The 27,999-nt window shown below is 32.7% G+C and overlaps 2 protein-coding genes across 3 annotated transcripts; one reads left to right on the top strand and one right to left on the bottom strand.

The window, feature by feature from the left end:
- Nucleotides 1-4,438: 4,438 nt before the first annotated feature.
- Nucleotides 4,439-8,630, top strand: LOC120073880 (E3 ubiquitin-protein ligase RZFP34-like). 2 transcript variants are annotated; one of them, XM_039026794.2, is made up of 13 exons: nt 4,439-4,756; nt 6,294-6,389; nt 6,501-6,588; nt 6,679-6,738; nt 7,035-7,067; nt 7,146-7,223; nt 7,316-7,359; nt 7,477-7,517; nt 7,609-7,691; nt 7,794-7,885; nt 7,997-8,066; nt 8,147-8,188; nt 8,281-8,630. In XM_039026794.2, exons 2-13 carry the CDS (start codon nt 6,307-6,309, stop codon nt 8,431-8,433), a joined length of 867 nt encoding a protein of 288 aa, XP_038882722.1. In that variant the 5' UTR covers nt 4,439-4,756; nt 6,294-6,306; the 3' UTR covers nt 8,434-8,630. The 2 variants fall into 2 exon arrangements, with proteins under 2 accessions (XP_038882722.1, XP_038882721.1); XM_039026793.2 differs by lacking the exon at nt 4,439-4,756 and adding an exon at nt 5,853-6,188.
- A 724-nt stretch (nt 8,631-9,354) lies between these two features.
- Nucleotides 9,355-13,438, bottom strand: CDC25 (Rhodanese/Cell cycle control phosphatase superfamily protein). The gene is made up of 3 exons (XM_039027414.2): nt 13,073-13,438; nt 12,852-12,990; nt 9,355-9,834 (listed from the first exon to the last, which is right to left on the bottom strand). The coding sequence occupies exons 1-3, from the start codon at nt 13,153-13,155 to the stop codon at nt 9,667-9,669; spliced, it is 390 nt and encodes a 129-aa protein (XP_038883342.1). The 5' UTR covers nt 13,156-13,438; the 3' UTR covers nt 9,355-9,666.
- Nucleotides 13,439-27,999: the final 14,561 nt, after the last annotated feature.

Genomic DNA, 27,999 nt, shown 5'->3' on the forward strand with positions numbered 1-27,999 from the left:
TGGGTCATCCGTACAATTTTCCCAGAAGGAAAAGGTAAAATGGCATCAACACATGTGGGCAACTGAATTTTCTTACCTAATGGGATACACAAATTAGAACCGTTGGATCAATTCTCTCATCTTTTTGCTTTCATCGTCCAAACGAACAATTAAAGGTGATAAAACTATCGATCTAAACGTAGAATAGTGGATAAGATATTAATAATATCCCAAATGTTGAAGATTCAATCTCTCACCTTTGTAATTGTTGAACAATATATTTTTTTTGTTTGACAACAAATTAGAGTCGAAGGCCGATTGAGACTTATGATTTATTAATTGATGATATATATATCTTAATTGGTTGAACTATGTTCGAGTTCACTACTCTTCTCTATAAAAGCATAATAACTTTTTCTTTTTCTCACCCACCTTTTACTTTGGATAACACTTCTTTCTATTTTTATTGTCACTTTTTGTGATTGGAATTTTCCAATTACATTATAGGTATCTATACCTATCCAAATAAAATCTTATAGATATATATTTTTACTAAAAAAAGAAAACAGAAGAAGAATCTAAATTTATCGGCTGGGTGTTAGAAATTTTATTTTCTAAACAGTTCCTTCTTTTGTATTTTAATAAATTTTTTTAGTAAAATGATGAGTAGAAACTAAAAATAGAGTAATTATTTTAAATGACAAAATTACTAAAAATATTTTAAAAATAGCAAAATATTTTTTTATTGAAAGAAGAAAAACAATGTTATAAATTATTTCATTTATTGATGTTCAAGATTCTTTTAAAAATATCTTATAAAAAATCAATTTATCTTATATATTTTCATTTGACGTATTGAATCGATATCCTATCGTCATCTTATCCAAAAAAAAAAAAAAAAAAATCATACAATATCCTATAAGTTAGATATAGAATAATTTTATATAGCTTTTATGTTGAAGCATGTGAAACCCACTTCTGGATTTTTTAGCTATGGGTAAATTTTATGAAAAAGAATCTAGCAAAAAAAGTGGATACAAACACAAAATAATGTTTGATGAAAGAACCAATTCAACAGAACTAAAGTTCTATATGAAGTTGCATAATTTGGACCATACACATGGTATGAGAACTTTCTTTGGTTCCTTTTCATGTGCTTTTTTATTCTATAGTTTTTACGCGTTATGATTAGAAATGTCAAATGTGCTTTTTTTTTTTTTTTTTTTTTTTTCTTTCTATTAATCGCAACGTGTATTCCATCAAATTATTCAATCACAATTTATCATGTGTCAAATTCTTCTTATTTCTTTTTTGAAATATTGTAATTAGTTTTCTATATATGCGATAAAGTTAGGATGTATGAAGATAGGTGATGATCAGAATCTTTCTAACTATTACTAGACAAACTTTTTATTTAATGTGAGTTTAAGCTAAAATGTACATAACAATATAATTTATAAAGATATATGGAGCTCATATTTAAACTTGTGTTCTTGACTATTGTTAGAAAAAATTGTTATATTGATAAACGAATTTTATTTTAATTGAAAATTTTGAAAATTAATATTAATATGAATATGTTTTAAAACATAAAAAACAACATAGAGATGAACTTGGATTTTTTTTTTAAAAAAATAACTGGTTAAGCTATGTTGACCTAAATTTACAATAGAAAATAGTATCTATTTGTTAATTTTTTTCCTCTAGGAGATAACTAAATTTTACTAGATATCCATTTTTCTACTATAGACACAACTTTTGTCCTACCATAATCAACGATAATTTTGAGTGGACTTGAATACAATTAATGGATTGAAGTATATATAATCAACCAAAAGGTAAGGAGTTTGAATTGTCACCCGTCACAAACAATTAATTATTCATATTTTCAAATATTAATTACAATATTTTAAGGGATTAGAAGGATTCAAATTACATACCTTTTAGTCAATAACACATTTATATGTCAATTGAAGTATGTTCACTATGATATAACTTGAGATTACATTCACATCCTTGGACAAATTTATGATTGAAAAAAATATTTTTTTAAAAAAAAAAGAAAGATATTTTATGAAACTTTTTAGATTATAAACCATCGTAGAAAAAACTTTACGCCATCAATGGTCATGAATCAAGAAAAAAAAGGAATAATTCTTTCTTGGTTGCTAAGTTTTGATTCTAGTTTCTATTTGGTATTCACTAGGTTTTAAAATGTTACAACTTAGTTCTTGGATTTTGTTACAATTTAACCTTTGATTTGAATTTTGTTTCAATTTAGTCTATGGATTTCAAGATTTTACATTTTTAACCTTAATTTTTTTTATCAAATACCCACTTTTAATTATTGACATCAATTTTTATCAAATAATTAAAAATAATCATGACGTCAAATTTTAAAAGTGATAAAAATGGTGAAACTTAGTTAATCGATGTCAAAAGTGTAAATCTTGAAATATATGGACCAAAATGAAGCAAAACTCAAATGTTAAATATAAAATTATAACATTTTGAAATTTATGGACTAAATGAAAATTAGATCCAAAATCTATGGACTAAAAAAGTTTTTTTAAAAAAGAAGAAGAAGAGAAGAAAATAAATATCTATTGGATATTTATTTAAAAAAGAAAAAGGGGACAAGAAAAAGAAAAGGAAAAAGAATATTTAGCACTTTTTTCCCGGTCTCCACAAACACATACCACAAAGATAAGAGAAAAATCAAAACATTCCTTATTGTACCAAACTAGGTTGAAAAAACGATCTTCGAATTTCCAGAAGAAAGAAATGGCAAAAATATATCCCAAAAAATAATATATATATATATATATATCTACACACCTTTTGAACACAATAAATTTTAGGAAAAAATAACATTTATTTTCAACCCTGAGTGGTTATTAAACAATTTTAAAGAATTAAAGAATTATAATGGATTATTTTTTGCTAATTATTCATCACTGTTAAATTAGTTTTGAATTGCAGCTTTATAATTAATTTAAACTAAGGAAAATTGTAATAGGTGGCAAATCCAAAATCTATAATTATAAGTTTGCCTTCATTTTTTATAAATTGGCAGATATGGCAAAAAATTTAAATGAGAATGCTTCAATATCTAAATTCGAAATCGTGAGGCTGCCTATTAATAATGATGCAAGTCTACATTTTGGCTTTTAATTTGAATACATAATTTTGTGGAAGAAAAATGAAAAATAATATATAAACAGACAAAACTAGTGCACCAACCTTACTAAACATAAAGAATGACTTTGTAAATGCAATTTGTCAAAATCAATTCATTGTTTTTTTTTTATCCTTCTTTCTTTATCTATTTTAAACTCTATTATTTTTTTTCTTTAGATTATGAAATTATGCTTTTACCAAATAAAGAAAACAAATGAGGTATTTTCCATTTACCATTTTCAAATCTCATATATATATATTAAAAAAAATCTTTATTTTCTTTATGGTGCCTGGTTTTGTTTTTATAGAATTGAGTCTGAAATCTATATTTTTGCGATAATTTCCACCTTACCCATTTTTTGTGGTGAGAATCAAAGCACATCATATTGATTTTTTGAAAAAAATATTTATTTTCCTTTTTGTTCTTGGGCGGTTTCATATTCTTCCCCAAATTTTCCTTTTTTCTATTTCCAAATCAATTGTCTTACATGTGGGTTTTGATTTGCATGAGATATTGAGTATTTTATGATTGTCGTGTAATTGATATATGATTGTTACCTCATTGTTATCTCTAATTGATATGTGACTTTTATTAGAAATTAAATATTTTATCATTTCTTTCTTATTACCATGTGATTACTATGTGATTGTTCATTAGATATTAGTTGACCTTACGTTGATGTCATTGACAAGTGAAGTTATAGATTTGTCATTCCTTCATATTTATTTATTTATTTATTCCCTCTTTTTTTTTTATTCTTCTTCGACATGACCAACTTTGGAGAAACTAGAGTTCGAGAGAACAAGAGAATGAGAAAGAATAAGAATACGATAGCAAGAGAACGCTTCGGTGAGTACACAGAAGCAGCTCTGGTCATGAGAGAGGAAAGCAGCTCCGACCAACTTTGGAGAAACTAGAGTATAAGAGCGAGACAACGAGAGAAGGAGAGCGATCCGTGAGTGGAGAAAGAAAGTGACAGAAAATGGAGAGAGAACAAGATGAACTTTTTCGCGTGAGTAAGTTCATCAGTAAAGGATAAAAAGAAAAAAAACCTTATTTTCAAAAATTAAGGCAAATTTTATTTTTATCCTAAACTTTAGATCATTTATATTTACAAATATCCTTTTGAAATAACCAAAAAGAAGAGAATCAACCTACATAAATAATTTTTTTAAAAAAAAACAAAAGGAATCTTGATTATCTTCAACCCACATTAAATTTTAAAAAGAGAGAAAAAAAAAAGAAAGAAAAACATCTTAATCAGAGGGCGTGAAAATTGAAAAGGAGCATCAGAATTTGAATATATCGGACCCGATTCGATTCAGTTTGTACCCGAAATTCAAATCTAGTTTGGTGGTTATCCAGTTTGGATGTGCAACTTATCCACACTCCCAATTCTCCTCATAGATATATATATATATATATATATATATTCAAATCCATTTCTCCTGCAACCCTATTCTCACTTTACTCTTTCTTCTTCTTTCTATCTGCTTTTCCTTCTTCCCCTTCCGGAGGACCTTCCTGCAACCAAACGCTGCCGTTTTATCCAATATCATTTCTTTCTGACTTCTGATTTCTGATTTCCATTTTCTGGTAAGTGAACGTCACCAATTACCTAAATAACACATTTCTCCAACTTCCTCCTATTGTAACAATTTTGTTTCTTGTTTTTAGTTTTTGAAATTTTGAAAACGGTTTTCCAACTTTATTTTTTTCTTAAAAAATTCAATGATCTCAAAATTAAAAGTTTATCAATAGATTAGTCACACATAAATACGAAATTTAAATTTAAGAACTAAACTTACCATTTATCTTTTTTTTTAAGAAAAAAAATCAACTTAGGTTTAAATATCCCTAACTAAAATGGGTTTAGCTCAAACATAATTGGTACAACTTTCTTCCTTGAAAGTCGAGGTTCAATTTCATAATTATTGTAAAAAAAATATTCAAATATCTCTACTTTTTTTTTCCCCAATTTTAGTCGCTGTGATTTTCAAAACTATTTATTTCAGTTCAATCACTTTCTATGGCAAAAATAAATATTTTAAAAACAATGAAAAGTATAAGAAGCACAATATACATTTAAGTATAGATATCATAATAAGATGTTAGAAAATAATCAAATTAATACTTTTTAAACTTTGAGACTTGTAACGATTTTAAAATAATTGTATCAATGTAAATATCTTACTTTTCAAAAATCAAAGTAGACTACTTGTTAATAATTTATGGTTATTTTCACTTAGATTAACCATTTTGTTTCATTTAGAATCAACTCAAATCATTTAAATAAAATTATTATTCTCTGAAAATCACATCAAAATATGAAAAAAAAAAATTATGACATAATTCTTCTTGAACAAGTGGAGAAATTAGATGAAAAGGTAAATATGTTAATAAAAAGTGAGTATTGGAAAACAAACCTCCAACTTAAAAAAGTGAATGTATGTCACTTATCGACAATAATTTTAAGATGTATTTAGAAGACATTTTCGAATATTTAATTAAAAAGATAAAATATTTAATAAAAATAAGTTTTTGAAATTTTTTTTTTTTCAAATCAATCTAAACGGTTCATTATTTAGAGTTGAAAGGATTTCGACGACGAAGACGCCGTTTAATTTTTATTAGGTGGACGAGTAGGGCATTTTGGTAAATGTGTACAAAACAGTTAAAAGGAATATGAACATGGCGAATTACTTTGGCGTGTCGCCTCGTCATTTGATTTGCGTACAAGAAAAACACGGCGGCGGGTAGAACTTTCCAAAGAATCGGAGGGTATTTTTGGAATTTTCTGTCCGTCTTCTCCGATATTTTCTGTGAACTGAAAATCTGACGCTTCCTCTTCCTCCTCCTCCGGCGAGATCCCTCTCCGGAACCGCCGCTCCAATGAAATTCGATAAATACTTAGAAAAAGTAAAAAACACAGACCCGAAGAATGATAGCTTAAGGAATTCAAATTCGATTACCGTTTGAAATTTTCCTGTCCGAAACTTTTTTTTTCCCTTTTACTGGGGTTACAGGGGTCCGTCCGTTTTCTTTGTCCTATATTTCAATCAGTTTTCATTTTATTATCCGGTAATTCTTGAATATATCACTCATCATAGTGTTTAATTTTATCGATTTTCAGGAGAATTTTTCTGATGATGACGGAGTGCGGAATGGAGGCTTGGATTTCCCCAAATGGCGATAAGTCTTTGATCGATCTCGGATATGGCAGCTTCGGGTAGTTCATCTTTTTTACACAGTGTCTAAATTAATTTGGATATGATTTTTAGGGTTTTTAGTAGAGCTTTGGCGTGGGAGATTTCTTATTTCTTTGGTTTATAATTTGAAGGTGTTCTCATTATAGAAGGAGGTGTAAGATTAGAGCTCCTTGTTGCAATGAAATCTTTTATTGCAGGCATTGTCACAATGAAGCTAAGGTTAGCTTCTGATTGATTGTTATTTTCACTTTTGTAAATTTTTTTGAGAAAGTGGATTCATGAAGCTTCCCATTGACGTTCTTTCTACAGAATTCATTAGATGTGGATCCTCTCTTACGCCACGACATTCCTCGCCATGATATGGAAAAAGTAAGTTTCCTTTCATTGTTCTTTTGTAGCTACATTATCTGAATTATCATTTGTATGTCAAGTATCAATTAAGCTTCATGTTTCACTTGTTGTTCATGAACATATCTTCTGAATTCATGTTTTCTCTTGGCTTTTATTCCGACCAGTTTCAACTTTCAAGTTTAATTTTGCTAGGATCTTAGGAACGTTTAGGAGGAGATTATAGAACAAAGAAATAGAGAGTATTTAGAAAGACCTTCAAATTTTCTCAAATATGAATTCTAATTCATGAGTTCTTGTTTTGAATCTCTCTATAGGTCATCTGTTCTTTGTGTGGCACAGAACAAGACGTAAGTCGTTTCCTTCAAAGCCTCCTTCACCTAAAAATATGGGGAAGAGAACTAACTATCTTTTGTTACTTCTTTTAGGTGCGACAACATTGTATACAATGTGGAGTTTGTATGGGGAGGTACTTTTGCGCAAAGTGCAAGTTCTTCGATGACGATGTAGGCTTCTATCGACATTGACTAGTTAAATTCGATATTATTAGTCGTGTTCTTAAATTTTTGGTAACCCAAAACCCTTTTTGTTTTGTTAGGTTTCAAAGAAGCAGTACCATTGTAATGAATGTGGTATTTGCAGGTCCAAACCATTTCCTTTAACTTCTCTGTATTTATGCAGTTATCTTCTTCCATAGCTTTCATGATTTATTAGATACAGTTTTAGTCCCTAAAGATATTTTCGTTTTTCGTTATGCAGGGTCGGAGGTGAGGATAACTTTTTTCACTGCAAAAAGTGTGGTAAGATTTTGTGAACATTTTTAATGTTTCAACTGCTTGGAGCTCTCTACTTTTCCAGCCACTGAATTTAGATGTTCCTTCAACTTTTCAGGTTGTTGCTATTCAAAACTGATGGAGAACTCCCACAATTGTGTGGAAAAGGCAATGCACCACAACTGTCCTGTTTGCTTTGAGGTGAATTTCGAAACATGGAATTTTGTGATGTTCATATACTATGGCATTTGTCAATATAAAATGTGCTTTGTCAATAACATAATCAACCGCCTGCTGCTGCAGTTTCTTTTCGATACAATGAGTGACATTTCCGTTTTGCCATGTGGACACACTATTCATTTAGAATGTGTGAAGGAGATGGAGCAACGCTTACAGTTAGTTCATCTCTTCTTTGTTACAGAAAATCCCTTTTGTTCTTTCTGATCATTTGAATGACTTACCAAAACCATTGTTTTGTATCTTTACTGGTTACAATAAATCTGCAGATACACATGCCCTGTTTGCTCAAAATCCTATTGCGATATGTCGAGCGTGTGGGAGAAGCTGGATCATGAGGTTTAAACCCTTATAAACCAACCAAAATAACAACAGTTAATATTCACATTATCCTAACATATTTTCACTTGAAATCTCAGGTCGCATCGACGCCAATGCCACAAATATACCAACATAAAATGGTAAGTGCTGAGTGTTAACTGTAAAAAATGTGTGGCTTCTCAAAAGAATCTTCTGGTTTATTTGATAAACTGAGATCTTTATTTATGATCAGGTTTGGATTCTTTGCAATGACTGTAGTGAGATATCAGAAGTTAATTATCACATTGTGGCACACAAGTGCCTCAAATGCAAGTCTTATAATACAAGACTGACCCAAGGAGGGCCTTCTTCATGTTCACAAAGGATTCCTCAAATAGTGAGATAATATGATTGACTTCTAGACATAATAACATTTGTTTTAGGGAATCTTCCTCTAGCATTATTTCTAGCTGCTAACTTATTATTATAAGGCATTCATTTAACTCTCAATTGGTGGTTTCTTTCTTTGCAACCACCAATTATTGTGGAAATGTGTTGTATTGGCAGTATTAATGTATTATGTTTATTCAGTTGGAATTTAAAGCCCAATGTCCTTAGTTTATAAGTTTGTATCATTTATCTTGCACATTTGGCTGCTTTGAGGTTGAAAATGGAAAATAAAAAAAAAATGCCAAGGAGTTGAAATTATCTATGGTGACAAAGCCACTTCCACTGACTTGCAAAGAAAAGCTTTGAATTTTTAAATATTGATGGAAATAAATGAAAAATATAACAAACGTGGGGTTGAAAGGTTTGATCGAACACCATTAGGCCATTTTTTTTAGTATAACCAATGTGAAATTTAAAATTTTGAACAGAGGGAATATATATCAATTCTCGATCTATCTCCATATTTACACACTGGTATGCAGTTCTATATATATTGGTGAAGACAATTGTGGAGTTTCTAACCATTGGTTAAGTTGAACTTATGATTTTAGTTTTCAAACTTTTCTTTTTGAATTTTATTTGAATTTCCATGTGATACACTTCAATATTATTTTTTGTTTTAAAAATTTGAGATTGTTTTCTTACAAATTTTCTTACCATGATTTTCATAATTTTTAACATTCTTGGCCAAATTTCTAAAGTAAAGAAAATCAAACATTCTCTTTATAATTTTTTAAACTTAGTTGAGTTTTTTAAAACACTTTTAAAAAGTAGATAACGAAACAGTAATGCGATATTGATTAGAACTCGTCCTTCGGAAAATAGGCAATATATAAAACATCACATTGGCATTTTTTTAAAAAAAGCTCTAGCATGATAACATGAACCAACCGCACCATTTATAAATGCAACCATATGAATCATAGGCATATCTATCTTCTCTGAACACCAAAGTGATAATAAATTCACTTGGCAGAAACAAACCCCAGGGTTCAACAACTTAATAGCCAAGTTGATCGGATGTGGATACATATAGAATGCAACTATAACATTCCACATATTTATGAAGTCATATTTCTTTAACAATATCATACCACATATATTCTTAGTCATCAAAGGTATGCAGGTCTCCATTTGATTGATTAAGTTCTTCAAAAACCATGGTGAGCTTTGATGAAATTACTGAATCCTACATCCCCTCCTTGCAAGGCACATTATTGCAGTGACAAACAGGTCGGCCAGACGCTTCCCAGCCATTGAAGCCACGTTCAAGAACACATATGTTTTTTATTCCACCATCCTCCTTAATCTCCTCGAGATAGTTGGCAAGCTTCCTTGCGCAACTTGGACCTCGAACCTACAAAACAATTTGGTTAATAAGATTTGTGACAAAGCTTAGTTTCTAAAAGTAGAAGCTGAACATAAACAGAAGGGAACTTAGAGAAATGAGATGGCTTTTCCTTAATATCTTGCCATGAAAATCATCGAGAATTGCACATCCGGCTAAACTATAAAAAGGACGTTTGGGACAAAGATTATCATAAGATTATAATAACTACCTTTTGTTACAGTAAATACTATTTCAAAACTCCCAATTAGCTACAGTAAACATTATTTCAAAACCCTCATTTGTTACAATATTTACTATTTGCTACCGTTTTTACTATTTTACATTTATCATTTTTTTATTCTTTGCTAGAATGTTTACTATTTCGTTCTCAAACTAAAATAGCTTACACCTCAAATACATACTATTAGAACCCAAATTAAAATAATCTACACCCCAAACACAAAACTATTAAAACCCAACTAAAATAACCTAGGAGTATAAAAATTAACTCCTTGTCCAAAACGCTCTCAAAATATACATGAAAATTGATGTCCATATGGAAACATATGGTGAAAGATGATACAGAGGCAAGACGCAAGATTAATCAATTTTTTCTACAGATAAACTTCATTCATGAACAATTGTCCGCACTAGCGTGACAACAAAAGCCAGAAAAAGCAACTGGGGGAATTACAAGGGAGAGAGGCAGTGGAAGAAGAACTAAGGTGAAGTTAGAGAAAGGGAAAACTAAAGGTTCCATAGTTTCGAGGACATATTTTTTATTTTTTTTTTTTGAATAGAACAACTTTCATTGAGAAAAAAAATGAAAGAATATACCGGCAAACAAAAAACCAGCCCACAAAAAAAGAGAAATCCCACTACAAGAAGGACTCCAACTAAACAAGATCATATCAATCGAATAATTACAAAAAACCTTCCAAATCGAAGCCCAGTGAGACACATAAAAGCGATCAAGAGACCAACTCTCCCCAGTTTCCCTCTCAAGCCCCTTAAGCACCCTACTATTCCTCTCACCCCACAAAACCCAAACGAGATATTATATAGATGAATGAACTGTTAGTAAGAGCATGAACAATAAGCAAAGCTCTAATTCCAGATTGAAAAAGGCTTGAAAGTCCCCCAACAGAAATACAGATTTTGCCCTTACCCTTAATTTTACTTCGTGAAACTGCAGTTGCAAAGGGATTTATGTAAAACAGGAAAAAAAAATTCAGAAATCATGGGAGTGGTGGGATAGGAACCCAAGAACCTAGATTTATGCAGGAAGACTATATGAAAATGGTGAGACACCTTCTAGGTTATATCATATAATACGATTACTTGAACTTTTGACATTGTCGAATAATTTTCAAGAGGAATTTCAGCCAGAGCTTAGCTTGTCACTATACTAGTCTGAGTATAACACCCAGGCCATGTTTCTGTCGAACGAATGATCATACTACCAAAATCCAAGATTTGCAAGAATTAGAATATAAAGAATATAAAATTAGGTGTATGTTACAACTGCTATTCAAATACGACTCACGGCATTTCATTTTCACAATAAGCATCCACTTAATTAAACATTTAACTACATACATAGTGATAAATGGTAATACTATCTGTTGGTGAACATTAGAGAAATGTAGAAACGCTTGTAGTATGGGAAAAATAGGTAACCATATGATGTATGATCTTGATATATTGGGGTTCTTTCAATAGCAATCGGCCAATCTGGGACCTTTTAATAGTTTCCTCTTTTTTTTTTTTTTTGGAAAGAAAAATAAATTCTGTTTTTAAAGAAAAATAATATGCTTACTAATCAACCATTGTTTTTGTTCTTGGTAGCACCTCAATTCGATTTAATTTAAAAAAGGAATGTGGTTACAGAAAGAACTAGATTAATGATAAGAACAATGGTACTTACATAAATTTAAAGCATCCCTCCATTCCTTTTCCTTCTATTGAATGGCCGGAAGTTCCTATCTAGCCATTTGACCAATGTAAATGCTTTAACTGCATTCATCCAGTTCAGGAGGAAAAAAATACTGCATTCATCCAAAGGGCTTTAGCTTTCCTTTGAATCTATATTCCGTCTTCTTCACTCCCCCCCTCTCTCTTGGAGCGTACATTCACTCTCTCTCTCTCTTTCTAACCTCCAAACCATCTAATAATTTTTTTTTTCCTGACCACTTTCTTCCCAAATGGCCCAAGAAATAGGGTAAACTGTTTTACAGCTTTAACGAGTGTGCCATCTTAACCAGGTAGTCAGGAAGAGGTGTCATCTTAGCTATGGGCTTCTATGCTTCCCCATTTCCTCATATTTGTAAACCATCCTCAAGGTTCTCCTCCATAATTTGTTTAGTTCATGTACTAACCTCTATAGCTGTATTTCCAACGCAAGTAAGTTTCTCTTCTTCGTACTACCAATCTCGACCGCCCCTTTCTATTAGGAATTATAACTTATAACTAACAAAAATAACTCGTCTGATCAGGACATCGCTGCCAAGTATATTTACTTTCTCACCACATTAAACTAAAAGGTCCCCGTCAAATTTTTTCATGTATTACAAATAAGTCGGTTTCAGTTTGATTATGGGAAGAAAAGTACAGGAACCAGTTAACGTAGCTCCTTCTCGATTTTTGAGATAATACATATGCGAAGCACACTAGAAAATTCGAATAAATGACAGCACTCATAGTCTCATACAGGTTTGAGTCCCAAATCCTTCTCTACAGATAAACATATACAGGAAATCAACATCCGCAGGACTAAAAAAAAAGCAGAACAATATCTAAATTCACAAAACTCCAATTTATTGTGGCATACGAAGAGAAAGATAACAAAAGTACTTATAATTCCAATTAATCCAAATGTGAATTCAATAACTACTAAAACTTTAAACAACCGAAGAAGTTGATGAATAATGAAATTTCAGACGATTAAAACAAAAACCCTAACAGAACAAGTAAAAAGAGCAAAAATGAAGGTATATCAAAGATAATAGATTATGTGAAAGGCATTTATTTCGTTCAGCGAAAACCTGGCTGAGAGCGCAGTGGAAAACAAGCGTGTCTTTCCCTTTCACTTCTTGGACAAGCTTAGAGATCTTATCGGAGAAACTGTCACTAGCGAAGTGCAGAGATCCCGCAATATGACCATCGTAACTCCTCTCGTCGTCCCTGTCAGATCGTAGACCCAAAATTTAGATATATGAAAACAGATTACGTCAATCTGAAGAGGAATTTCGGCCTGAGGTTGTACCTAACGTCGATGATGGCGACATTTGGCCGGCGTTTGAAGGAGAGAAGCTGAGTGCCAGTTATGTATGAGATGTTCCGAGACATATCGGCTTCAATTCCTTCTTCGTCTTTCTCTCGATGACAAATGGAGATTGGATGATCTTTCGCTGCCAATCAATGGAATCAGACGGATTATAAGTCCTTTAATCGATGCAATGAAGCTGAAAAATGAACTCACGGCGAATTTGACTTTGTAATCCTTCTATGGAATTTCAGACTCAAAATTGATTGATCTATTATGTCAAGAAAACAAAGTTAAATCATAAGAAGCTTAAACTCCTATTTTGGTTCTTTTTCTATTTTAGTTTATAATCTTTCAAAAATATCTATTTTGGTCTCTAAATTTTTAAAAGTATTTATTTTGATCTTTTGCTATATTTTTTTTATGGTATTGAATAATGAATTTTAGACTAATTACAAAATGAGATGTTATTTATCAATTAAATCAGTGGCGAAATTACAAATCATTAAATTTGAGACTAATTAGAGGTTGACATGTGCCTTAAATTGAAATTGAAGATATAAATTGGTAAATCTGGATGAAGACACATTTTTTCATCATGACTCTACATAAAATAATTTGGTCCAATTTGATATTATACTTGGGCTAAAGTCCAATTCAACCCAAAAATAGGCTTAATTTAATCCAAATGTCAAATAAGGCCCAAATCCAATTAGTTTGGCTCAATAGCCCGCCAATCAACCTCAAACCCACAAAGCCCACTTGGGAACTCTATAAATAGAGGAGTTCTCTTCATTTGTGGGTGATAACTTATAGAAATCCAAGTTACTTTACCTTTTTATTGAGAATAATTAGGAAAATTAAAAGAAAAATGCATTAGCCTGACAAGGAATCATACAAATAATCATATGCAATCATATGCTTAAAAAACTAATAATCCTTGAAAAGTGTAAAATTTGTCATTTTTGGATGTAGGATTTAGATGAAATGAGGAGAAAAATCGGTCAAAGAAACGAGCTGCAAGTCGTGATCGCATAGAAGAAATTAACCGATGACCAACTTCATAATGCATAGCACCACACACTGAGATGAAATGCGACAAATAGAAAACGACAAATGCGTGAGCGATGAAAGTCAAATCAACAAAACAAGTTGGTAGCTGATGTGAGACATTCGTAGTATAGCCAATGAATCTTCGATGCAAGGCAATCAGCGCAGCAGGCATGGAAATTAATGCAAGGTGTTAGACCATCATTAGAAAGAGGCGAGGAATCTTATTCTCAACGCCTATAAATAGCCCTTCGAAGAATCGGTTAAAGATATAGAGATTTCCACCATTGAAAGAAGCAGAAACTCTGTCAAACTTCCACCCTAAAACCTGATAGATTAAATATGCATCATGCTGCATCATGCTGAAGTAAACATAATTAATAAACACTTGAATCTTTTCAAATCCTTACTGAATCCCACGAATTTGATCTTCAAATCATAAGTAGACTACCAAGAGAGTTTTTTTACTATTCTCAGACTTGGATTGAGTGATGAAAACTCTTAATTAAGTTAGGATTCAAAGGGTTTGATGGAGAGTTAAGAATGAAAGGAAATTTTAGAAATTTCACTAATTTTCTGTTGCATCAACTGAAAAAAAAAAAATCAAATAATAACGCTTTTATTAAGCTTAATCATGTAAGTACTATACTCATTCAACAAAGTGACACCTCAAAATGAACTAAGTGAGTGGCCTAGGTGTCGAGAAATGGAAAATCTCACTAAAAACTCAGATGTGGGACTTTTCCACTAACTAATATAAATTCAATTTTTTTATTTAAACCAATCATAATTAATTTAAATAATAAATTCAATTTCTAAAATTGAATTAAATTTGAAAAATATTTTATTTAAATAATTAATTAAATAAATAACAATAATTTAATATCAAATATTAAATTAATAAAAACACTTGTTTTAAACATGAATCCTATTCATGTAATCAATATTTAAATATGTTAAACTCTCCAAATTACGTTTAATTTCAGCAAATTAAAACGTTTAATTATATCGAATATAATTATCCAAACGCTAAAATTGAATTCGAACATTTCAAATTCAAAAATCATAATTTTGAATTTTGAACACTTCAAAATTTGCTTAATTTTTCCAATTCAAAGTGTTAATGTTTTTCGAGCTAGTAGAGGGACCTTATGGACCTACAGATCATGAGCTCAAACAATTTAAGATTAATCAGTTAAACTCTCTAATTCAAGTCAATCAATATTCGTTAACTACCAAAATATACCACTATAGCTCGATGGTTGTGAAGGAACTCATTTGCAAGAGATCCATGAGTGAAAGCGGATCGTCCAAATGCCATTTAGATTGAAAACGTAAATTTACAGTAAACATACAGATTATGCATTCTAAATAAAATTACAACATGCTTTTTAAACAGGAAATAGAGACCAAATGATTATACTTTTGAATAACACGTCTTCTTGTACAACCTTCAAACAGTCACGAATTCTTCAAACAATAACAAGAACTTGAAGATCCTCTTCAAGAGAATCACGAACCAAAAAGTTGAAGACACTACCACTTGGAATCCTCAGTATTCTCAGGGTGAGAACCCAAGAGTGGTGGACTTTGACTATTTTGGTTAGGAGGGAGTTTGAGAGTTTGAAGGAGGAATAAGATTGAGGAAGATGACTATCGTATAGCAAGCTTCTCAATTGTGTAGCCTATCGTAGTCTATCTGTTTTTCGTGTAGATTAGTTTGTATATTCCGGGATAAAAGAAAAAAACATTTTTCATTTTATTCCAATTGCCATAAAACTGCATAACCACCCACTAAGGTGGTTTGAAAGAAAAAAAAATTAATTATCCAAAATAATAAGTAATATAAATATGATAACTAACTTATCATATTATATTTATAACCTATAGTTTTAATATTGCATCGTCTACAATATAAACTATAGTTCTTTTTCTCTATTTTATGACATTTAATATAAATCATATTTATATTAAATTTAACAACTATGAATCTCATTCATAGAAAATATATTTGAATATTCAAATATTTATTTCTCCAATTAACCTATAATATATCAGATATATTATGTCAATTATATCATATATAATTGAAACATTTTAATTATATCATATATAATTAAATTCCCTCTTATAACTTGAACAATTAAAATTAACCCAAAAAATTAATTCTTAACTAAATCCTTTTGAGCTACCAAGGGGACCTTATGGACCTGTAGCTTGAAGCTTGAAACTCCAGTACGTGAATAATTAATTAAACTATTTAATTACATTATCCACCATCCGTTAACTGTCGGACACTCCACTAAAGACCGATAGTTGCACTCTTCGCACTACAGATATATTTCTGTGGCCATTGGATATAACCAATCAATAGTACGATGACCTTTCATAAATTTCTTGTAAGTACAGCTAGACCAAATTACCATTTTGCCTCTATAGTTACATCTAACTCCTTAAGTACCACTGATCCCTCTAATGAACAATAGATCATAGTCCTACTATGACTAAACCTCTATTGGGCCAAGAAAATATGTGGTATCACATTGTTTAAGACCCATAATCAGTTCTTAAGGGAGTAATTTATCTACTTACCTCTACTTCGGGGAAGGAGTGAATTCCATCTTGTATAGTTGAGTTTCCAGCTCCCCAATCAGACGAATCCCCAAAATGGTAGGCTTGTTGAGTCGGCGATCTGGCCACTCTCGCCCATACAAATCAAAGGACCGCCCTCACAGGAAAGAGTTCACAACTCACTCAGGATTAAGGTCATGTTACCTATGGTCATCTTAGTAAAATGAAAGTCTATTATGAACGACGTCATATAATGAGACTAAGCATTTCATGGTCCGGTCTTATACAAACTCCTTTATATAGAATATCCCCGCTCGCATGTCTAATACATGAATGATCCGAATCAGACCATTTGTGGTACTTTTTAACATTAGTAACACCTATAAAGCGAGTAATACTCATAGTATCACTAGGATAAGGTACCCAGCCTTATCCATATACTACAAACCATTTAGGTTATCACTTAAACATGATCCATATGTATGTCTCCACATACATGTATAAGTTACAACGATAATCTTGGATGTTAGTTTATTGGTTTGTGGTTAATGCAACTAAAATATCACATATTTCATAGACAAAGTGAATAAAATATCAAATATTATTAACCACATACAAGTTTGTTCATACAAGGTTTACAAGCTATAGGATCCTACAAAATTTAGAGTATCAACCCCAACAGGTTCTAAAATTTAACATCAACCCCAACAGGTTCTACTCTTCTCACTATAGATATATTTTCGTCCACTTGATTTAACTATAATCAGCAAGTCGATCATTCATAGGTCGTTCGTATTTACAGTTGGGTCAAAATTATCGTGTTACCTCTATAAATACATCTTGCTCTTTAAGCTCCCACTGATCTTCTATTGAACAATTGGTTTATAGTCCAACTAATAAACCATGTCCCTCTCGGCCATGAGAGGATGGGACCCCTTTGTTCAAGATCAAGAATCAACACTTAAGGGAACAACCTATTTGATAACCCTAAGACGGGTAAGGGTGAATTCTATCTTGCAGGACTATGTCCCCAGCTATCTATCCAGTCTAATTCCTAAAATGGGAGGCTTTTTTAATAGTGTTGTTGAATTACTCTCATCTATGCAGATCAAAGGATAATCTTGAATAAATAGGAGTTCATAGTTAGCTCAGGATTAAGATCAAGTTACCCTAAGTCATCGAATTGAAATAGTCAGTTTTAACAGTAAACGATCGTTATAAAGAAAAATGACATTTTGTGGTTTGAGCTTATGAAAAACTATTTACATAGGATGCCCCTACTTGCATGCCTCCACATGAGCGATTTTAGGATCACGTCGTTTGTATCATTATACAAAAGTAGGTTGCATCTATAGTCTCCCTAGGATGAGGTACCCAATCTCATCCATATACTTATAGACCTTTTGGGCTATATACTATAACTTGATCCTCTTTTATGTCTCTGCATAAAGTTATAGTATTCATGCAATAGCCATGGATTCATTTATTGGATTTCTATTACATAATGCAATTTCAATAACACTTATTGAATAAAAACTTCAATAAAACCATTGATAAATAGAAAATGTTTCCATTATTACGAATTGCAAGCTTTTAGGACATTCTCAACAAATCTGCCATAACCACCACTTCTTCTAGCTTTTCTTTAAAGGATTCTAAGTGAGAGCTTAGAGTTCTTCTCAAAAAAAAAAAAAAAAAAAAAAAAAAGAGGGAGACCTTTGAAGGAAATCTAACATGAGGATTTCCATGAGCAGCGAAAGAGATCGTTCCAAATTCCATTCGAGTGAACACAATCAATTATAGTCTAAACAAAAACTAATAGGTCATGCACAAAATGAAATTACAGCATGCTAAACGATGATAGAAGGGATAGAGGATGCATACCTTTGAAGAACCATTCTTCACGAATCCTTCGATCAATCTACAAGCATTCAAGAACAGCACACTCAAACGCAACGACCGAAACAACACGACCACCAGCACGAACTCAACAAACACAGCCTCCACGAACCCAATCGAGTTTCACTCGATCCATGAACGAGTGAGGATAACACCATAATGGTTACCTTAATATTCTCAGTGTGAGAATCCAGGAGTTGTGGGCTATGTATGATCTTGGCTTGAGGAAGAGACTAGAGGTCTACGATCGAGTAGATGATCGAGCAAGTGGGAGAAATGACACTGTCTATCGTATAGACGATGTGCTCAATCGTGTAGCAAATGGCAACCTAACGTATAGACTTAACCACTCGATCGTTTAGCTACGATCAGCTGAATGACTATCATATAGTCAAAGATAAGTGATCGTTTAGTCTCTTAACAGCTATCAAAGCTATCGCTTAGTGAAACTCTTTCACTTGATAGCTTGTCCGTGAGTACTTTTTGAATGAAGTAACTTTTAATTTTAGGAAAATAATTTTCCTTTTATCTCGTAGTTACCATAAAACCACCAATAACCTCCCACTCAATCGATTATTGGAGAACAAGAAATTAATTATCATATAATTAATATATTATAAATAAATATGATAACCAATTTACCATATTATATTTATAACCTAAAGTTTTAATATTTCATCTCATGAAACATCAAACCATAGTTCTTTTTCTATTTTATGGTACTTTGTAAATCATATTTACATTAATCCTCCACTTGATGTATCTCATATATCACACCAATTATATCATATGTAATTGAATTTCCTCTTGTCAATTTGAACATTTCAAATCAACCCCAAGAACTGATTCTCAACTTGAATCCATTGAGCTACTAAAGGGACCTTATGGATCTGTAGCTTAAAGCTCCAACGGTACATGACTAAACTCTTTAGCCACGAGATCCACTATCCGTTAACTGTCGGACACTTCACTAAAGACCAACAGTTGCACTCTTCTCACTACAGATATATTTCTGTGTCCATATCAATCAATCAACAGTGCGATAACCCTTCACAGATCGCTCATAAGTACAATTGGGCCAATTTATCGTTTTGCCCCTGTAATTACATCTAACTCTTTAATTACCACTGATTCCTCTAATGAACAATAAGTCATAGTCCTACTATGACTGAGACCTCTCTTCCAAAGAGAAGATGTTGCCACTATGTTCAAGACCCGGAATCAGCCATTAAGGGAGCAATCTATCTATTTACTCCTGCTTCCAAAGAGATTGCTCCCTTAAGAGCTGATTCCGGGTCTTGAACATAGTGGCTATAGCCTCTCTTTGGAAGAGAGGACTCAGTCATAGTAGGACTATGACTTATTATTCATTAGAGGATTCAGTGGTACTTAAGGAGTTAGATGTAACTACAAGGGCAAAACGATAAATTGGCCCAGCTGTACTTACGAGCGATCTAATCACACTGTTGATTAGTTGATATGGACACAGAAATATATCTGTAGTGAGGAAAGTGCAGCTATCAGTCTTTAGTGGAGTGTTCGACAGTTAACGAATGGTGGATCCAGTGACTAAAGAGTTTAGTCAGTTATTCATGTACCGTTGGAGCATCAAACTACAGATCCATAAGGTCCCTTTGGTAGCTTAATGGATTCAAGTTGAGAATCAGTTTTTGGGGTTGATTTGAAATGTTCAAATTGACAAGAGGAAATTCAATTACATATGATATAATTGGTGTGATATATGAGATACATCAAGTGGAGGATTAATGTAAATATGATTTACATTAAGTACCATAAAATAGAAAATAATCATGGCTTATTTGTTTCATAAGATGAAATATTAAAACTATAGGTTATAAATATAATGTGGTAAGTTGGCTATCATATTTATTTATAATAATATTAATTATTTGATAATTATCTTTTTTTCTCTAATAACTAATTGAGTGAGAGATTATTGGTGGTTTTATGGTAACCATGGGATAAAAGGAAAAATGTTTTCCTAATTTTGTAGAGCTGCTACTTTCGGAAAGTTATTCACGGAGAAGCTATCAAGTGAAAGTGTTTCCTAAGCGATAGCTAATAGAGAGACTAAACAGTCGTGGACTTTAACTATACAATAGTCCATTCAGCTGATCGTAGCTAAACGATCACGTGGTATTGTCTATACGATAGGCTATCATTTACTACACGACTGAGCATATTGTCTATACGATAGAAATCATCCTATCTCCCACTTGTTCGATCATCTACACGATTGTTGTCCTCCAGTATCTTCCTCAAGCCAAGTCCAGACAGAGCCCACAACTCTTGAATTCTCATACCGAGAATATCAAAGTAACCATTGTGGTGGTGTCCTCACTCAACTCGATTGATTTCGAGGTTATGGAGGTCGTTCGTTGGGTTCGTGATCGCTATGTTCGTTTTGTTGTTCCGGTCATTGCATTCGAGGGCTGAGTTGTTGTTCTGTAAATGTTTGTAGATCGATCGAGGGAGTTTGAGAATGGTTCTTCAAAGGTACACATACTTTATCCCTTGAAACTCTCTTAAAGCATGTTGTAATTTCGTATTGTGCATGACTTGTTTAGTTTCCGTTTTAAGACTGTAGTTGTTGTTCAATTTCGAATGGAATTTGAAACAATCCTTTTGTTGCTCATGGAAATCCTCATGCTTGATTTCCTTCAAGAAATTCTCGTATTTCTCTCTAACAGGCTTAAACTTCCATGTTTTCCTTTTCCCCCCTTTTTTCCGAGTCTTGCTTCCTCTTTTGTACTTTTGATAGAAGCTCAACTTCTTTTGGGGTGAACTTGACTTTCTTCTTTTCGGTGAGTCACAAGGATCCACCTTTCATCATCATCTTCATGTTGGGAATGGTGTCCTAAATCTCCTTGTAATCTTGTAGTTTATAAACTTTGTATAAACATATTGTTGTTAATAAAATAAGTGTTATTTTATAAGCATATACTCAATCCAATAAACTAAGATCTGAGGTTATTTCATGTAATTTAAACATGTAGAAACATACAAGTGGATCTTGTTTAAATAATAACCTAAACGGTTCGTAGTAGATGGATAAAACTGGGTACCTTATCCTGGTGACACTAAGGATACGACCCGCTTTGTAGGTGTTACAAGTGTTGTAAAATGCTACAAATAATCTAATCCTAATCATTTATGTGGAGATATGTGAGTTGGGGATCCTATACAAAGAGTTTGTATAAGTCTGGACCACGAAATGATTAGTCTCTTTATATAAGCCGTTAATAATAGAGACTTACATTTCACTAGGATGACCATAGGTGACATGACCTGAATCCTGAGTGAGTTGTGAACTCCTCCTCATGAAAGTGGTCCTTTGATTTGTATGAGTGAGAGTGGCCAAATTACCAACTCAACAAGCCTACCATTTTGGAGATTAGTTTGACTAGGGAGCTGGGAACTCAACTACACAAGACAGAATTTACTCTTTCCCCAATGCAGGGGCAAGTAGATAAATTATTCCCTTAAAGGCTGATTCCAGATCTTGAACATAGTGGCCACACCTTCTCCTTGTCCGAGAGAACTTGGTCATAATGGGACTATGACTTATTGTTAATTAGAGGAATCGGTGGTACTTAAAGAGTTAGATGTAGCTACAGGGGTAAAACAGTATTTTGGCCCAACTGTAATTGCGAACAATTTGTGAAACGTCATCGCACTGTTGATTGGTTATATCCAATGGACACATAAATTTGTCTATAGTGCGAAGAATGTAACTGTTGGTCTTTAGTGGAGTGACCGGCAGTTAACGGATGTTGGGCAATTTAATTAAAAAGTTTAATTAATTATCCGAGTACCGTTGGAGCTTCAATCTACAGGTCCATAAGATCCTCATTGTAGCTCAAAAGGGATTTAATTTTTGGATTAATTTGAAGTATTCATATTAGTTGAGGGAATTAATTATATATGATATAATTAATTATAATGTATTTGATACATTATGAGAGAAATTTAAATATATTCAAATACCAGTTATATGAATTAGATTCGTATAATTAAATATAAATATGATTTATATTGAGAGGAATAAAATATTTGGATATGATCTAAATATCATTTATATGGATGAGATTCATATAAATGGATTTAATATAAATGTGATTTATATTAAATGTCATGTATAGTTAAGAGAGAATAAAATCTATAGTTTATGTTGTATTTGATGCAATATAAAACTATATGCTATATGTTATATTTTATATAACATATAGTGTATATATAATTAAGTAGTTATTATATATTCTATTTTATTAATTTATTTGAAATTAATAAAAGGGAAAGGAGTTATAACTTCCTCTCATTATTCTCTTAATAACTAACTTGTGATAAAAGAAGTTGAGAGATCATCTTCTTCCAATAATTTGCACACAAAGAAAAGTTCTCTGAAATAGAAAAGTTTTCTAAGAAATCTTCCCTCTCGTCCTCTCCATCTTCTTCCCTCTTCCTAGGACTCAAGTGAAGCCCACAACTCCTGCTTGAGTCTTTTAATCCCAAAAGAGAATACAGAGGGTTCTCGACTGGTAGTGTTCATGCGTGAAGAAGAAAATCCACGAAGAAAGAGTTCTATTCATGGCTAGTACGAGGGATTACTTGAAGAAAGGTTCTTCAAAGGTGAGGTTTCTTAAAACTTGTTTTCTTTGTAAAAGCATGTTGTAATTTAACCTTGAATGCATATCTTTTTGTATGTTTACTATAAATTTTGTATCCAATAATTAATGAAATTTGGATGATCTGCTTCCGCTCAAGGATCTCCCCATGTCGAGTTTCCTTCAAGATGTAACTATAAAGGCAAAACGGTAATTTTGGCCCAACTGCACTTACGAGCAATTTGTGATGGGTCATCGTATTATTGATTGGTTATATCCAATTGACATAGAAATTTATCTGTAGTGTGAAGAGTGCACTTGTCGTTCTTTAATGGAGTGACCGGCAGTTAACGGATGTTGGGTAATTTAATTAAATAGTTTAATTAATTATCTGAGTACCATTGGAGCTTAAATCTAGGTTCATAAGGTCCCCTCTGTAGCTCAACAGAGATTTAATTGAGAATTATTTTTGGATTAATTTGAAATGTTCGAATTATTGAGGGAATTAATTATTTATGATATAATTAAATTAATTATATATGATATGTGATATAATTAATATAATGTATTTGATACATTATAATATGAGAGAAATTTGAATATGATTCAAATACTAATTATATGAATGAGATTCATGTAATTAAATTTAATATAAATATGATTTATATTGAGAGGAATTAAAATTTTGTATATGATCCAAATATCTTTTATATGGATGAGATTCATATAAGTGGTTTTAATATAAATATGATTTATATTAAATGTCATGTATGGTTGAGAAAAAATAAAATCTATAGTTTATGTTGTATTTGATGCAATATAAAACTATAGGCTATATGTTATATTTGATATAACATATGGTGTAGGTATATAATAAAGTAGTTAATATATATATATATAATTTTATTTTATTAATTTAATTGAAATTAATAAAAATGGAAGGAGTTACAACTCTCTTCCCCCATTCTCTCAAGTTAACTTACGTGGGATTCAAGAAGTTGAATTAATCATCTTCTTCCTCAATTCAATATGGGAGAAGAATTCTCTCTTGAAAAAATTAACAGAGAAGAAAAGTTCTTCTCTTTCCTCTCCTCCTCTCCATCTCTTTTCCCTCTTAAGGATTCAAGCAAAGCTCATAACTCTTGCTTGAATTCTTTATCCCAAGAGAATACAGAGAATTCTCGAGTGGTGGTGTCCGTTCTTGAAGAAGGAGATCCATGTGGAGAAGGAGTTCTGTTCGTGGCTTGTACGAGAGAGTTCTTGAAGAAAGGGTTCTTTAAAGGTAAGAGTTTCTGAAACCCTACGTAATTGTTTTAAAGCATATTGTAATTTTAAGTAAATGTATATGTCGTTGTTATTTTACTGTAAAACTTTATATTCAATAAAAATAGAATTTGGGACGATATTTGCTTCCGCTCAAAGGATCATTTGAGAAAATTTTCTTCAATTGGTATTAGAGCCAGGTAGTAGGTTTATGATTCCAAATTCTATTCGTTTTGCTGAATCGATTTACAGTAATGGTGAATTTTATATTTTGTATTCTGGTTCATGCGAGATTTTGGATGTAATTTGTTGATGGATGTTTCGGGATAGAATACTTTGTTTAAGGCTTTCTTCAATTTACAAATTTGGTTTGTCAAGGCCCCTGCGTTTTTGGGCATCATTGTTACAATCAAGTCTTAGTTTTGAAGTTTGAGTCGCTCGTACTATTCCTGAGATACTTCAAAGAAGAGTTGTCATGATAAACGACCTCGAACTTGTCATGATTTGAGGATTGTCCTCAAGTCCCAACCCCTGATGCATCGCGAAATGCTCGTAATGCATATGATGTTGGGATTGGTGCCTTAATTCTCCCGGTGGTATCGTAATTTGTAAACATTTTGTAACACATTGTTATTAATAAAATAAATGTTATTTTATATGAATTTACTTATATCCAACAAACTAAGATCCGTGGTTATTTCATGTAACTTAAGCATGTATGTGAGACATACAAGTGGATCATGCCTTAAGTAATAACTTAAATGGTCTGTAGTATAAGGATAAAGGAGGGATACCTTATCCTGGTGACACTACAGATACGACCCACTTTATAGATGTTACAAGTGTTGTAAAGTGCTACAAATGGTCTGATCCTGATCATTCATGTAGAGACATGCGAGCGAGGGTGTCCTATACAAAGAGTTTGTATAAGACTGGACCACGAGATGATTAGTCTCTTTATATAACACCATTGATAATTGAGACTTACATTTCACTAAAATGACCATAGGTGACATGACCTTAATCTTGAGTGAGTTGGGAACTCCTACCTATGAGAGCGGTTCTTTGATTAGTATGGGTGAGAGTGGCCAGATTGCCAACTTAACAATCCTACCTTTTTGGGGATTCGTCTGAGTGGGGAGCTGGAAACTCAACTACATAAGACGGAATTCATGTTGGGGTTTGTGCCCTAAAGTCTCGTGTCCTGTAGTTTGTAAACAACTTTGTAAAAACACTTGTGATATATAATATATATGATATTTACTTCATTTTTTGACTTTGCACATTTAGATTTTTTTATTTGATCACAAACCAATAAACTTAATATCCCTAGTTGTCTTTATGTAACTTAAGCATGTATGTAGTGGCATACAAGTGGATCATTGTTGGTAAGGAAAGATTGAGGACGGATGGGATTGTACATGCAATCATGCATTAGACATGGCTTAAGCTATGCGTTTATGCCCATGCGTCTGAGGTCATGCGTCTGAATGAAAATGCGTTAATCTAATATGCAATGACCACGTGTTCCTATCACAAGTTTTCTTATGCTCATGCCAAGTATAACACGAACGCAAGTTTCTCCAGTAATCCGAGGTTGAACATAGGGACTTGTCACTCAATAATGCTTGTGAAGCAGTGCGTTTGAAGCGATGACTAAAAATAAAAAGAATAAGTTTAATGGATTTACACACTACTCCTACTCCTAACTAAACAGATTGAGTAGTAGAAAACTTGCGATGAGAATAGGTGGATACACAACAACCATTAACGCATAGTAATGTTTATTATCTTAAATCGCCCGAGTAATCCCAGCTCATTGCACTAACACATCGCACACCTCTCGGTGGTCAGTCGCATGACTATATCTTTATAGTGTATGATTGCATCGAGCTTAAGATTGTGCCTATCTCTAGGAACAATGCATACTTTACTTTAGTGCGTTCCATCTCTTACCTTCTCAGGCAGTTAGACGCGGCTATTTAACTTATAGACAAGCAATGCAACAACCCATAGACAAGCGTTGCTACAGCCTTTCACCAATCAAAGAGGATTAACTCACTAAACTCGCACAACGCACACCTCTCGATGGGTTGCTACATGCGTCCTATCTCTAAGCTACACAATTAAGCATGCAATCGCCTTTGATAAATAAACGCTGAAGATAAACAATGATAGAGATAAAGATGATGAAGAAGACGACAATGAAGAAATCAAGATTTTCATTGATCACAAAATGTCTTAATATCTTAAGCTAAAATTTAATACAATACAGAGATTAGGAGAGAAATGAAGGACTCTGCGTCAAAGCTGCCGGTGGTGCCATGGATGAATGGTGGAGATGTCTCTCTCGAGCTCTATCTCCGGTGAAAGTTCTGATCATCACTCGGTCTGGTTTGTGGAGATGAAGAATTCTCACTGAAAATCTTACTCATGCTCTTATCTTTGATCGCAAACCTCTGCCTTGAGGCAGAAGTTCAGATGTCTTGAAATGAAGGTTCAAAAGGCTATTTATAGAGTTTAAACGCCGACAGATATCATGATTGCGTTATGGCTCACTACTGCTTTTGTCACGGTATGCGTCCGAGCTCGATTCAATTGAAGCATCAACGCATCCTTCCTATCTTGCGATCGTCCTTCTATTATGGTTGTCACTCCGTGGCTGCAGTTCCCAAATGATCATCGCATCCGCTTGATCATCACAACTTTCGTGCGATGGACGCATTCGATCACCGCAACTTCCATGCGATGGGCGCATTCGATCACCGCAACTTCCATGCGATGGACGCATGCAATCCAACTTTCAGCGTATGTGTTTGTCTTTGTGATCGCCTGGCTTCAGCGCATGCGTTTGTCTGCAATTGTTTATTTCAAACGCATGTGTTTGATTCCTACGATAGCTACAAAAATAGACACTTTGGCTTGGAGTAACGCATAATATTGGGGTCAGTGAGGATTTAGGTGCTAATCGACACAAAACTCAAATTTTCACAAATTCTAAGTATTATCACCGCGTTTTCTACTTGTTAACCCTCGTAATTCTAAATAAAAGGCTTATAATAACTGGCATTTCTGCCAGTTATCAATCATGTCTTAAGTGACAACCAAAATAGTCTATAGTATATGAATATAGGAGGAAAACCTTATCCTGGTAACATTATGGATGCGGCCCACTTTGTGGAACTGTTATAAATGTTGTGACTTGTCACAGATGGTCTGATCCTGATCATTCGTGTAGTGAACATGCGAGCGAGAGCGTCCTATACAAAGAGTTTGTATAAAACCTGACCTCAAAGTGTTAATGTCTTGTCATATAACTCCGTTCATGACTGAGACTTCACTTCACTAGGATGACCATGGGTAACATGACCTCAATCCTGAGTGAGTTGGGAACTTCTGCCATTGAGGGTGGTCATTTGATTTGCATGGGTTGAGTGGCCAGAGCGCTGACTCAAACCTACCATTTTGGGGATGCGTCTGATTTGGGAGCTGAGAACTCAGTTTCACAAGATGGAGTTC

The sequence above is a fragment of the Benincasa hispida genome, chromosome 3, assembly GCF_027475165.1.
Source record: "Benincasa hispida cultivar pf3 chromosome 3, pf3_genome.v1.1, whole genome shotgun sequence".
NCBI lineage: Eukaryota > Viridiplantae > Streptophyta > Magnoliopsida > Cucurbitales > Cucurbitaceae > Benincasa > Benincasa hispida.